Below are 15,229 nucleotides of genomic sequence, written 5' to 3'. Positions count from 1 at the left end.
ACTTGAACCAGAGCCCATACAGGATGCCAGCACTGAAGGCAGAGGCTTAACCTCCTACACCACAGCGCTGACACCAATATAGGTATCTAATTTTAGTTTTCTCTCATATTGAAAGCCACTTGCTTCAACATCATTTAATTAACAGCCCTCTCCTTCCCAACTAAGTCTTTTTATTTCCTCTAAAGATTTATTTATTTATTTGAAAGGCAGAATTACAGAGAGACAGAGGCAGAGAGAGACAGAAAGGTTTTCCACTCCCAGATGACTGCAACAGCTGGAGCTATACAGATCTCAAGCCAAGAGCCAGGAGATTCTTCCAGGTCTCCCAAACAGGTACAGGGGCCCAAAGACTTGGGCCAACTTCTATTGCGTTCCCAGGCCACAGCAGGGAGCTGGATTGGAAATAGAGCAGCTGAGACTTGAACCGGCACCCATAGGATGCCAGCACTGCAGGTGGTGGCTTTACCTGCTACGCCACAGTGCTGCCCGCACCCCAACTAAGTTTTAAAGTTATGTATATTACAAAACAAATTAAAACATATGCTTAGGTCTATACCTGGGCTTTCTATACAATTATACCAATCTATCTCTGAAACAGTATAATACTATTTGAGTCATAATGCATAAAATCATATTTTGGGCTGGCTCAATAGGCTAATCCTCCGCCTGTGGCACCGGCACACCGGGTTCTAGTCCCAGCTGGGGCGCCGGATTCTGTCCCGGTCGCTCCTCTCCTTGTCCAGCTCTCTGCTGTGGCCCGGGTGTGCAGTGGAGGATGGCCCAAGTGCTTGGGCCCTGCACCCGCATGGGAGACCAGGAGAAGCACCTGGCTCCTGGCTTCAGATCAGCGTGGTGTGCCAGCCGCAGCGGCCATTGTGGGGTGAACCAACGGAAAAGGAAGACCTTTCTCTGTCTCTCTCTCACTGTCCACTCTGCCTGTCAAAAATAAAAAAAATAAATAAAAAATAAAAAATAAATCATATTTTGAAATCTGGTAGAACAAACTTCTTTTTCTTTCTTAGGAATTTCTTTGCTATTCTTGAATTTTTTTCCTCATGTGAATTTTACAATCAGTTTGCCTAATTCCGATTCTGATTGGCATTTTCACAGGAACTAAGTTGAATTTATTGTTAATTAGCAAAAACTATCATGTGGTATCAGGACTCCTCATGGATGAAAATGGTGGCATTTCATTTATTTCTGTCATTTTCCCTTGCTATTTAAGGTAATCCTGTTCACAAAACTTTAGATTAAAAGGTGCAAACACATTTCCATTCCAAAACCAACAATAAGAAACTAGAAAAATGGTTATTAGCATTTAGCAATTATAACAAATTATTTTATTTATCATACTCAATTCATGAATTTTTTTTTTACAATTTATTATTTATTTGAAAGGCAGATGAGGCAGGTGCTGTGGCGTAGCAGGTAAGATTGCCTCCTACAGTACTGGTATCCCATACAGGCACCAGTTCAAGTCCTTGCCACTCCACTTCTGATCCTGCTCTCTGTTATGGCCTGGAAAAGCAGTAGAAGATGGTCCAAGTCTTTGGACACCTGCACCCATGTGGGAGACCCGGAGGAAGCTCCTGGCTCCTGGCTTCAGATCAGCACAGCTCCGGCCATTGTGGCCAATTGGGGAGTGAATCAGTGGACGGAAGACATCTCTCTCTCTCTTACTCTCCTCTCTCTGTGTAACTCTGACTCTCAAATAAATAAATAAATCTTAAAAAAAAAAAAAAGACTAACCAGCTGGGGCAATCATGGTGGCACAGGTTAACAGCTTCTTAGTTTACACCTATTTCATACTAGACTGCCTGGGATCAAGTATTACTTCTAATTCCAACTCAGCTTCCTGCTGATGGGCACCCTAGGAATCAGAAGATAATGGCTCAAGTACCTGGATCCCTGCCACCACATGTGAGACCCATGTTCCTGGTTCCAGCCCAGCCCAGACCCAGTGGTTGCTTGCATTCTGGGGTGAATCAGTGAAGGGAAGTTCTGTCATTCTGCCTTTCAAATAAACAAAAATAAATTTTAAAAACTGAAGAAAGAAAAAGACATATAGCCATCTGCAATAACACTTCAAAATGTAAGTTATATCTCACTACATTCAGAAAGCCTTCTTGGATCTGTCACCAACAGTACTTTCCCTTTCCTTTGCCTCCTGAAATTACTATGGTCCACATCAGAAAGATATAAACTGACACCTTATTAAGTAATATAGGCCTGCATTGTGCTTTGTTTGACCTACAATGTGTGTTTTAAAAACTGGAGACCAAACAAGGGTATTTCATACAAAAAAAAATCACAGGATTTCAGACTCTGTTTTAAAATTTGCAGGCTATGTCACTTTCACTCTAGGATTCAACTAAAAGAGGCTCCATTTCTATGTGTCCTTTCTATGGCAGGCAAAGCACACAGTGGTTCTTAACACTTCCATCTAAAAGTGACCTGCCAACTTCCAAAAACATCTTGGTCAAGGTAACATTGTGGTAAGACTAACTTCGAAGATGATGGCAATGTATAATCCTACTATATGCCTAAAAGGTAGAAAAATCATAAGTATTTGATATAATTGATAACGTGACTTTGCCTGTGTCTTCCCCACCTAACTATTCTCCAAACTACACCAGAATTACTTTTCAAAAATACGGATCAAATCACCTCACAATTTCACCAGAAAAAGAATTTTTATGAAACTACATGTGACAACTATGGAGTAGTCAACACCTTTCATAATTTACTTCTAATTTTTTTTTAAAGATTCATTTATTTAGTCATTTGAAAGTCAGAGTTACAGAGAGAAAAGAGGCGGGGTGGGGGGGTGTCTTCCATTCGATGGTTCACTGCCCAATTGGCCACAATGGCCGGAGCTGCACCGATCTGAAGCCAGGAGCCAGGAGCTTCCTCCGGGTCTCTCACGCAGGTGCAAGGGCCCAAAGACTTGGGCCATCCTCTGCTGCTCTCCCAGGCCATAGCAGAGAGCTGGATTGGAAGATGAGCAGCCGGGTCTTGAACAGGCTCCCATATGGGATGCCAGCGCTTCAGGCCAGGGTATTAACCTACTGCGCCACAGCACCAGCCCCACTCCTAATTTTTTTGTTACCAGCTTCTTTCCCAGTATTTCCTCTTACCTAGTCTATTCTCTGGTCTTTCAAAATTTTCCTTGGCATATATTTTAAAACTTAACTCAAACATCATCTTCTCAATTTACTCTCATTTTTCCCCTTATGTACAAAGAAGTCAAATATACCTCCCCTATACTTACAAATAACAGTTTACTATAAACACTTAGTTTTCATTCATTCAAAGCAATTAATGCACCAAACACTTAAAATAGCATCGCATGTGTGTGTACAAGAATATGAGGCCCCTGGGTTAATACTGATGTTCTTATTCATCTTGATATTCCCTATAACACCTGACACAAAGAAACTGAAAATACTGGCCTAATTGAAATTCAATTAAAACTGAAGACAAGGTAATAAGAGCTACCGACATCTTACTTAAGCTTCATCTACTTTTAAGCCTACATATACTGTTTTCAAAACTACATGTACCCACACACTTACAGTAAAACTTTTAGAGATGAATTTTATTTAAATATTCCCATTTCTTGGGCTCTATCTTCACTGCTCTTTGAAACAGTTTAGCTGCAAAGATTTAGGGTGGGATTGTTATAAAGGTCATAAAGGAATCAAATTACTGCAATAAGTGCTTTTAATATAATTAACTCACATCTTTTAGTAATTTTAAGTTTATAAGCAGTTAAGTAATTACAGTTAAGTAAATTAAAAAATATAAATTTTAATAGTGCTAGCACATCTATTTCTGTTCCAAAATACCCATAAGTTATATTGAAATAGAGGATTGAAACATTTCATTATTTTTAACCTACTGCTATTCAAGTACTAACATTTAAAAATATAACACTAGATACCAGCACTGTGGCATATCAGGCAAAGTTGCTGCCTGAGGTGCCAGAATCCCATATTGGCACCAGTTCAGGTCCTTGCTGCTCCACTTCTGATCCAGCTCCCTGTTAACGTGCCTGAGAAAGCAGCAGAAGACAGCCCAGGTACTTGGGCCCCTGTACCCAGGTGGGAGACGCAGAAGAAGCTCCTGGCTCCTGGCTTTGGATTGGCCCAGCTCTAGCCACTACAACCATTTGGGGAGTGAACCAGTGGATGGAAGATCGATTGATCTCACTCTCTTTCTCTCTCGGTCTTTCAAATAAATTAATAAAATCTTTAAATGCAATACTAAAAAGGCTTTGTTTTGTGTATCTGAGTACAATAGTAGAGAACTAGGAAAAAGGAGGCATGATAAAAGATAATGGAATACAAAGTTTTAAGATAGTTGTTTTGGAACATTGAAGTCCAATTAAATAAGAAATAAAAAGAAGTCAATAGCCTTGACAATTTCAGCAATGCCAAAATAGTAATGGAAGAGGAGGCCACAATATACTCATGACAGTGAATGGAGATAAGTAAGTGTGATATGTGAAGTTGTTATTTTAGGAGTTATAGAAGCAAATGGAAGAAATTATTTAATGGCATGATCCAGTGGAATTTTGCTTCTGAATACTTCAGATTTAAGTATCTTTGTAGGCAAAGAATGGATCAGCTGGAATAAGCAAAGTTTTATAAGAAGACAGGACCAGAGAATAAGTAGAAGGATTAGCTTTGGAAGAAAGAACAGTCACCTCCTATTCAGAGAAAGCTGGCAAACTAGAATGAAAAAACTTTGACAATTTACAGGTTCTTCTTTAACGTGCTACTGCTATTTTATATCCTCCCTCCCTCTTGCCACCCCAAACCAACCAAGACCACAAGACTTCTAATATATGAAATGTCAGTATCAACTGGATCATAATACCGATATTCCTATATTACTGTGAATGCCTCCATTTTGAAACTGTGACAAATTAGCACAAAGAATACTGCCCAAGTATCTTCTTACTTCTCCTAGGTTAAATTTAAGGCTGGCTATTCTGTCTAAATATTGGATCATGTCTCTAGGAAGCAGAATACAAATAATGGTATAATAAAAATTCAGGGGTGAATATTTGGCTTATCTCTTAAGATACTGCTTGGAATGCCCACATCTCAAATTCTTTAGTTTCAAACTCCAGCTCTGCCCCCAATTCCAGCTTCCCACCAAGGCACACTCTGGAGGGCAGTAGTTGGTGGCTCAAGTAGTTGGGTCACTGCCAACAAACAGGAAACCTGGGCTGAGTTTAGGACTCCCAACTTCAACCTGACCCAGCCCACGCCATAGCAGGTATCTGAGGAGCAAACCAGCAGATTGGCACTTTCAATCTCTGTCCACCTGCCTCTCAAACAAATAATTAAATTTAAAAAGAAAAATTCAGATAATATTTAACTATTTCCACACAAATAATGTAGTCAAGGTTAAAAACAATGAAAATCTTTGTTGTATAATAATTTGGGCTTTATACTGTTTCTAACAGAAAGCTTCAAAAACTATTGGAATTTTCTTAGTGATAGGAATATCATTGTTATACCAACAAGTGGTTCATGGTGAGTCCCTACTTAGTTTCAGGATGGGGGCTTGTCACCATAAAGACCAACAAACCATGTGATTAGAGGGTTGAGACTTACAGGTAGGCCCATTTCCAAGGAGGGAAGAGAGGTTGGACATTGAGCCCAATAATATGGTCAATGATTTAAATCAATTAAGTCCATCTAACACTAAATAAAAATTTGACACCAAAGCAGGAAGAGCTTCCTAGCTGGTGGATACACTAATGTTCAGGAAGAGTGACCGCCTTATTCCCTAAGAGGACACGCTCTCCATCGCAAGCCAGGCCTTCTCTTATGCGTTTCTTCATTTGACTGATCCTTCTGATCTGTATACCTGGCAACAAAACTGTAATCATACTAACAAGTACTTCTTCGAGTTCTGTGAGTTGTAGTGAATTACCAAACCTGAGGGGAATGTGGGAACATCCACATTTATAACCAATCAGTCAAAAGTATATGTGGACTGGGACATCTGAAAGGCAGCTTGCATAAGATGTAAGGGCAACCTTATACAGAACTGATCCTTTAACTGTGAAGTATGATGCTAACTTTGAGCTACCATCAGAACTGCACACTCAATAGAGTCTTTAAGCCAAAAGAGCAGCAAGCGTTAAACATTGTTAAGAAAAAACAAATAGTCTTGGACATTTCATTCATTCAAGTGAGCTGCATCTGTCTATACCATGATTTAAGACATTCTCTCAGGGCTGGCACTGTGACATAGCAAGTAAAGCACCGCATGCAATGCTGAAATCCCATATGGGTACCGGTTCGAGTCCCAGGTGCTCCACTTCTGGTCCAGCTCTCTGCTATGGCCTGGGAAAGCAGTGGAAGATGGCCCAAGTCCTTGGGCCCCTGCATCCACATGGAAGACCCCCAAGAAACTCCTGGTTCCTGGCTTCAGATCGGTGCAGCTTTGGCCATTGCGGCCAATTGGGGAGTGAACCAGCAGATGGAAGACCTCTATCTCTCCCTCTCTCTCTCCCTCTCCCTCTCTCTGCCTCTCTGCATAACTCTTTCAAATAAAAAAATAAATCTTTTTTAAAAAAGAAATTCTCTCATAAAATATCATGGTTCTCATTCTTTGATCAAGGAAATAAATTCCTGAAAAAGGACAAGTCTACATAACTCTTATGGTTAAGAAAACAGTAAGCCCTTACGTATTCTGTTCATATCTATTCCTATGTTTTAAAAGTGAATTTACCAGCAAGTAACCTGCTCCTACATGTGAATTATGATTTTTCCATCAAATGGTAAGATAGTAATATTTCCCACTGAGACTGGGGAGGCTATACCAATTTCTATCTCCTAGTCTATAACATTTACTATGCCTTACTTAAGATAGCTATTAATGATTCAAAGATCTTTGATGTCTTACTAAACATTTCATTTCTGTTTATTCAAAATATTGCATTTAATATTTTTGTCACAGAAATAATACCGTAAGTATTTGCTTGTCCAATTTATCCTAGAACAAAAACAGGCTGGCGCCGTGGCTCAACAGGCTAATCCTCCCCCTAGCGGCACCGGCACACCGGGTTCTAGTCCCGGTCGGGGTGCCAGATTCTGTCCCAGTTGCCCCCCTTCCAGGCCAGCTCTCTGCTGTGGCCCGGGAGTGCAGTGGAGGATGGCCCAAGTGCTTGGGCCCTGCACCCCATGGGAGACAAGGAGAAGCACCTGGCTCCTGCCTTTGGATCAGCGCAGCGGCCATTGGAGGGTGAACCAACGGCAAAAAGGAAGACCTTTCTCTCTGTCTCTCTCTCTCTCACTGTCCACTCTGCCTGTCAAAAAATTTTAAAAAATTAATTAATTAAAAATAAATTTTAAAAAAATTTTTAAAAAAATAAACATTTAGGAAAGAAAACTGATAAAGGAAATACCAAAAAAAAAAAAAAATGACTTGGTAATTATTTCTTTGGAAGTTTGATCTAATTGGGGAAATGAAATATATACATAAAATGAGTTAAGCAATGTATTTTTAAGTTCAAATAAGGGTATAGGCTGAGAACATAGGGCCAATTAAACAATTTGAAATCAATAAGAGGTGTTAAACATATAGTTTTCTGTTTAATACAAAGGCTTGTAATGGTCACTGAGATAGGATGTAGTTTAATTTGTGATCAGTAAAACCAATATTTCATGTACAGTAATTTTCTAGTGTGGATTTCTAAGATGTACAATTTGTTACATCTAATGCTTAAGGAAAGTTATTTTGGTATTTAAATTTAAACAAATTTCTTTGAAGAATTCTAAGAACAAGGTGTTACCTTTATCCACAGCTTTGTAGTAACTAGTTTCTACATATCACCTCAGCTCATTTCTGACATTTTTATATGCTTTAACATGCTGCTGATATCAGAATAAATTAGAAAATTTCTAGAAGCTAAGCTAGAATGGAAGCAGTTTTGAAATGTCAAGTTCCAAAAGGCCTAGGCACTTGAGAGAATGGATTATAAAATGTTGCAAAAGGAAGAAACGTGAAGAAACTGGCTGACAGTATTGAAACATAAGAAATATTCAGAAAATAAAAGTAAACAAAAAATAGCAAGTCTATTCAAATGTATAATATGGAATCACAGAAATATATCAATTTTTTAAAAAGGAATTTGGTCTTAAACAATGTTAAACCTAATTTAAGAATTCTCATAACAATGCCTCTAAAACATCAACAATTTCATGAATCTCAAACAAAAATGTGTTTTTTACAGGAAATATTCATTACATAAATGAAGAAGATGAAGTCCCTGGTAAGTGATATACCAATGAGGGAAAGCTGATAACTTTAAAATGTTGATAATTTTAAAATGATTCTAGAGGTGAGTTAAAAAATATTTTCAATACTTGTTCATAGTGCATTACATATAAGTCTCCGGAAGAGACTCTTTTTGTTAATTAAGTGAATAGATGACTAGAAAGATAATCAATACAGAACTTAAAAGAAGCAGAAATTCTTCTTGTTAAACCAGACACAATATTCTACCATAGAAATCAATCTAGATGCCAACTGTCCAACAACATGGATCAAAATAAATGATAATATTAAAGCAACTGAAAGTCACTGAATTTAAATAAGAATGTAAAAGAAATCACATATATCCAACTTAAAGAAAAAAAAGCGATACTGTTCTTAAACATACATGTATCATAATTTAACAGGAATTTATCAAAGTTAAGACTGCACATACAAATATTCTATGTGGCAGTTTCCAGTATCTGGCAAAGAGTATGCAATGTTCACTTTTTCACACTATTATAAACCCAAAATAAGGAATTTTGAATGTTTATTTTAAAGGACAAGTTTGATAATATCACAAATCCCAAAATTTTAAACAAACCAAAGAGAGATACTTCTTATCCTTGGAAGAAAAGTCAATTAAGATAACAGAAAATGTTTCCTTTCTGATTTTGTGTGGTAATACATAAGCCAGCAATATGCTAAGGTTCTTACCGTAAGGTTAACTGTTAGGTAATTTTCTTAGGGGTGATTTCTTTCTCTTTGGGTAACTACAATAAGGCTTATAATTTGTATACAAAGAAATATCCACGTTCCATTTACTAACCTGGCCCAGTCCAGGCATACCTCCTCCAAGTCTAAGAAGTCTGTCCATATTTCTAGAAAACAGAAACAAAGGAAAACGTTCCTAAGCACAAAAGTGTTTACTCAATTGCTATCTATATAATTCACCTTCAGTCACTCAGTATGTCAAAAATATTGGTGGTAATTACAACACAACATCAGACTTCCTGTTAATTAACACCACATATTAATTCAAGAAGCTGTCTTCCATGCTAATTAACAGACCTTATTTTACCGCTTTGGTTTTGGGTTATCCCCAGTTTTAAAGACAAGCAATCCTAGCATACTTTCAAAACTTTGCTATCATTAAGTTAATTATATTTTCTTATTGTTATCTAATAAAATACCTGAATGAGGAAAAAAGTGCCTGAAATACTTATCATATGTATGATTGAATTTCCTTCAATTTGTCCAGAGTGTACAAATAAAAATCTTCACTTTTAAATTAAATTTTAACATCCTCATTAGTAAGTTCTGTGCTAATTAACTTACAGCTTGTCAGTTATCATCAAAACTACATGTGAAAGACATTGTGAGCAGATTATGGATCTCTGAATTAGCATCAAAGGCTTTTTAAAAATGAACTCATTATACTAAAAGAAATACTATAGAGTAAACATGTAAGTGCACTAAGACAGTGTTCTAGAACCTATAGAGATACTTTGTGTTATTTCAGATGCTGTGGAAATATATACCTTTCTCACAAGGGAAATGAAACTTCTATTTTCAAACTATAATTTCAGAGTTAATCAATAAAGAAGATTAACTTTAAAATGTCAATCTGATTTATTTTTAATGTTTGGGATAACTCAGAAGATATTCTTATAAGCTTGAAAAGCTCACAGAAGAAATGAAGGAAAGAAATGGCAAATGTATTTAAATGGCTTCAAATACACAAAAGTAGTCCAATTGTTAAAATTAATAGCAGTATAAGTACTTAAAAATTAAAATTTCTTTTTCTACTTGAAAATTGCTACTATGCCTTAAAAATCCCCTTCTTCCTAAACTTTGCTTTTGAAAATGAAGTATTACTACAAATTACATGAGAGGTTTATCAACAAGTTCATAGAAAATGTGTATCATGAAAAACTATGTATGGCTTCAAAAAATTGAGCACACCTTTTAATTCAATGTTTCCTTGAACTACTGAAGTATCCTCATACTCTAATTTAATGCTAACCAATTAATTTAATAATTTATTGTGTTGTTTTACTAGTCAGAACATTATCGGCGTCTTAGAAATGCCTCTCAAGGCCCCTTCCAGTCTCTACCACCCTTTCAAAGATGGAATTCCAACTCTAAGAGTACAGATCACTTCTATTGTTTTTGAATTTTACATGAAAGCAATCAGATACTTCTTGCTTCTGGCTTGCTTTACTCAACATAATGTTTTTAAGATTTACAACAGATAAATTCACCTTTAAAATGCAAAAGCATATTTGAAAAGAAACTTGACAGACCAATTTTCTGTTTACAAATTTTACTTATCCTCCTAAAAGCAATATTTACAAATAAAATCTCCATCAAATTCCCACTAAAATTCGACTCAACTCTGGCATCCAATACACAACACTTTTTAAAGGTCAGAAAAAAAAAAAAAAGCATAAAAAGAACAAGAACAACAAAATACTGTATATTTAAAAATACTGAGGACAGTTCTCTTCAATATATTACCAAGTATATTTTAAAACATTGAGGATATTTCTCTACAATATATTACCAAAAAAAGAAAACATTTTCTTTTGAAGTTAACAAACAACCAGTAGGGGAGAAAAATATTCAGTATACTCTAAATTATCAGAGCACATATCCATACACACATATCTGTGTGCACTCACACACACAAGTTCCAGGCCAAAGTCAATTCCCAGCTGTGTTCAGTTTATCTAGTCTCCCTATGTTGTTTCTGATGACTTTACATAGACTCCAGATGCTGTGATTATACAAGAGCAATGTGGGGAGCAGAGGGAAAGAAAATCTGGCAGGTCAAATTTGTGTTTTTAGCAAAATTTGATGTCTCAGCAAACAGGAAAAAAATATTTAACAAATTAAAACATTTAAGATAAGATAATCAGCTTTCATAAAAATACTAACATTTGGAAATTAAATATATTAATAAATATTCTAAATCACACTAGTTTAAAAATCTGGCTATCTATCACACATATTCATAATCTGGTAGCTGTTAAAAATAATACATTTTCATAATATTTCTCTATCAGATCTTGAAAGAAAAGGTAAAAGTAAAATATATTCTTAAACCTCACCTGGTCAATAACTACAATTCTCAAGGCGTTAAGCTTCAATTTATTGAGACTGACAAATTTCTTCTTAACTCAAGATCCTGCTAATTCAAGCACATAGAAGAATTTTCCCCTTGTGGTTTATTTTTCTTTCTCTCCTAAAAAAAAAAAGTATACAAGAAAATTATTTTGAAAATTAAATAGAAAAATTTTATATCAAAACTCCTGAAGATTTTATAGAAATCCAAATTAATTTTTAATCAGTTCCTGAGAATATGTAATGATCTACCATGCAGAGTGCTATGAGAGCATAGTAATTAACCTTATATCCAAATTTTGCTGGTATTTTTCATTTTTGGACATTAATGTTGATGATGGAAATTTTATGATTTCTAGTCTTCTTTCAAAAAAAGAATTTACTTATATTTTTAAATAGAATTACATTCTAATGTGCAATTATTGCATTGCTTCATTATACAACAAATCTATGACATATTATGGAATCTTAGTTATTTTTCTTGTATTTTAAAAGTTTGCTATTCATCAGCCTAATAAATTACTTCATAATTTCTTAATTAATTATTCCCAACTATGCCAAAAAAAGAAAACAAGAAAGAAGAATGATAGGAATTGTTAATGCAGTAGTAACTTCTAGCAATTACATTATCCTTTAGTTTTCGTCTTTCCAAACCATTGACTCATCTTTCAATAACAACAAAAAAAACTGACATCAGTGTTGTAGTCCTAATTTTTTAGCTTTCACTGAAAGTTGAAAATTCAGAATTTTTCACTTTGTATCCATAACAGCAAAATCACAGAGTAAATGCAATGAAAAAGAAAAAAAAGCATTCTAGTCTCTAATAATGACAATAAAAATTACTTACACAAGCAAGGGTTTACTGTGATACTGCTGACATTTAGATTTTTGTTGGGGGGGGGGGGGGGGGCTCTAGTGCATTAGAGGATGTTTAACAGCATCCCTGGCCACTATGAGCTAGAAGCAAGTAGTACCCACCCAGTTATGTTCATAAAAAAAAAAAAAATGGTCTTCAAGGGGCCAGCATCCCATATTAGCACCAGTTCAAATCCAGTTCCCTGCTATTGCACCCGGGAAAGTAGCAGAGGATGACCCAGGTGCTTGGGCCCCTGCCACCCAGGTGGAAGACCTGGAAGGAGTTGCAGCCATTTGGGGAATGAATGATAGGATGGAAGATCTCTCTCTCTCTCTCTCAATCTCCTTCCCCACCCACTAGCTTTCAAATAAATCTTTAAAAAAAGAAAAAAGTCTCTAAACATTGGCAAATGACCCCTGGAAGGGCAGAAATACTCTCAACTGAGAATCACTGATAAAAAACAAAATGTCAGACTCACGCATCTTTTTTTATGATTTTTAAAAATTTTTATTTAATAAATATAAATTTCCAAAGTACAATTTTTGGATTATAGCAGCTTTTTCCCCCTGTAACCTCCCTCCCACCCACAACCATCCCATCTCCCACTCCCTCTCCCATCCCATTCACATCAAGATTCATTTTCAATTATCTTTATATACAGAAGATCAATTTAGTATATACTAAGTAAAGATTTCAACAGACTGCACCCACACAGAAACACAAAGTGTAAAGTACTGTTTGAGTACTAGTTATAGCATCAATTCACACAGTACAACACATTAAGGACAGAGATCCTACATGGGGAGTAAGTGCACAGTGACTCCTGTTGTTGATTTAACAACTGACACTCTTATTTATGACATCAGTAATCACCCGAGGTTCTTGTCATGAGCTGCCAAGGCTATGGAAGCCTCTTGAGTTCACCAACTCTGATTTTATTTAGACAAGTCCATATCAAAGTGGAAGTTCTCTCCTCCCTTCAGAAAAAAGTACCTCCTTCTTTGATGGCCCATACTTTCCACTGGGATCTCACTCATAGAGATCTTTCATTTAGGTCACTTTTTTTTTTTTTTTTTTTTTTTTTGCCACAGTGTCTTGGCTTTCCATGCCTGAAACAGACTCATGTATCTTGAGATGACAATATCCTAGACTAACTTTCTCAAATTTATGAACCAATGACTGCTGCTGGGGAGTTTGGCAGGTCCTTAAAAAGTTAAATATAGGAGCAACTGCTTGGCTTTGTGCTTAATAAGGGAGTGCCTGCAGGCAGGCACTGTGGTACAGTTGGTTCAGCTGCAGCTCAGGACACCTTTATCCCATATTCTAGTGCCCAGGTTCTAGTCCCACTTCTGGTTCCTGCTTATGCACACCCTGAGAAGCAGCAGATGAAGGCTCAACTACTTGGGTCCCTGCCACCCACAGAGAAGATCTAGAGGGAGTTCCTGGCTCCTGACTTTAGCTTGGCCCAGCCCCAACTGTTGCAGGCATTTGGGGAAAGAACCAGCAGAAGGAATATCTCTTGCTCTTAGTTCTTAATGATTTCAAATAAATAAAAATAAGTAAATAAACATTAAAAAAAATATATGGGAGTGCCTGTCCTGGTTCTGTTCTCTATTCCAGCTTCCTACTAATGCATAACCTAAGAGCCAGCAAATGATGGCTCAAGTACTTGAGTCCTTGCCATGTTGATTTCCTGGTTCCCGGCTTCAGCTTAGCCCAGCTCTGGCTGTTAGGTGCATTTGTGTAGTGAAACAGCAGATACAGCCGGTGCCGTGGCTCAATAGGCTAATCCTCTGCCTAGCGGCGCCGGCACACCGGGTTCTAGTCCCGGTCAGGGCACCGGATTCTGTCCCGGTTGCCCCTCTTCCAGGCCAGCTCTCTGCTGTGGCCAGGGAGTGCAGTGGAGGATGGCCCAAGTGCTTGGGCCCTGCACCCCATGGGAGACCAGGAGAAGCACTTGGCTCCCGCCATCGGATCAGCATGGTGGGCCGGCCGTGGCTGCCATTGGAGGGTGAACCAACGGCAAAGGAAGACCTTTCTCTCTCTCTCTCTCTCTCTCTCTCTCTCTCTCACTGTCCACTCTGCCTGTCAAAAAAAAAAAAAAAAAAAAAGCAGATGTGAGATCTCTGTCTCTGTTTCCAGTCTGTCTTTCAAATTAAATAAATAAATAACTTAAATGTTAAATACAGACTTACCATGACCCAGCAATTCCAGTCCTAGGTATATAACCCCAAAGAATTGAAAAGAGGTACTCAAAACATATGCACATGCATTTTTTTTTTTTTTTTGACAGGCAGACTGGACAGTGAGAGAGAGAGACAGAGAGAAAGGTCTTCCTTTTGCCGTTGGTTCACCCTCCAATGGCCGCCGCGGTAGGCGCGCTGAGGCCGGCGCACCGCGCTGATCCGATGGCAGGAGCCAGGTACTTATCCTGGTCTCCCATGGGGTGCAGGACCCAAGGACTTGGGCCATCCTCCACTGCACTCCCTGGCCACAGCAGAGAGCTGGCCTGGAAGAGGGGCAACCGGGACAGGATCGGTGCCCCGACCGGGACTAGAACCCGGTAACATGACCATTCACAACAGACAAAAGGTGGACACAGTCCAAATGATCAACAAAGGATGAACGGATAAACAATTTTACTATATACATACAATGTAATGTTTGGAATACTATTTTGTTATAAAAGAAATGAAGTGTTGATACATGTTACAACTTAGCTAAACCTCAAAATACTACACTGTGAAAGAACTTAAGCACAAAAGGTCACGTATATTGTGTCATTTCATTTATATGAAGTATACAATAAGTCCACAGAGACAGAATACAAATTAATGGTTGTTACAGGTTGGTGGAAGGGAAAAACATGGAGAAACTGCTTAATGGTAAGGGTTTTTATCTTGGGATGCTGGAAATACTCTAGAACTAGATTAAAATAATTGAACAATATTGCAAATAAACTAAATG

General features: G+C 37.4%; 1 protein-coding gene across 4 annotated transcripts in view; it reads right to left on the bottom strand.

Moving 5' to 3' along the window:
- The window catches only part of PSMD14 (proteasome 26S subunit, non-ATPase 14), a 110,886-nt gene that overhangs the window by 88,247 nt on the left and 7,410 nt on the right, over window positions 1–15,229 (bottom strand). For 3 of the 4 annotated variants that reach the window (XM_062187326.1, XM_062187350.1, XM_062187343.1), the window contains exons 2-3: window positions 11,394–11,527; window positions 9,110–9,161 (exon numbers count right to left, since the gene is read on the bottom strand). In XM_062187326.1, coding sequence (XP_062043310.1) covers window positions 9,110–9,157 — 48 coding nt within the window. In that variant the 5' untranslated portion in view covers window positions 9,158–9,161; window positions 11,394–11,527. The remainder of the gene's footprint in view (window positions 1–9,109; window positions 9,162–11,393; window positions 11,528–15,229) is intronic. The other variant, XM_062187331.1, reaches the window with a different exon arrangement.

Source organism: Lepus europaeus, chromosome 1, assembly GCF_033115175.1.
Source record: "Lepus europaeus isolate LE1 chromosome 1, mLepTim1.pri, whole genome shotgun sequence".
In the NCBI taxonomy this organism is placed as follows: domain Eukaryota; kingdom Metazoa; phylum Chordata; class Mammalia; order Lagomorpha; family Leporidae; genus Lepus; species Lepus europaeus.
Note: the sequence above shows the minus strand (reverse complement) of the source record. Positions and strands in the feature narration are given on the sequence as shown.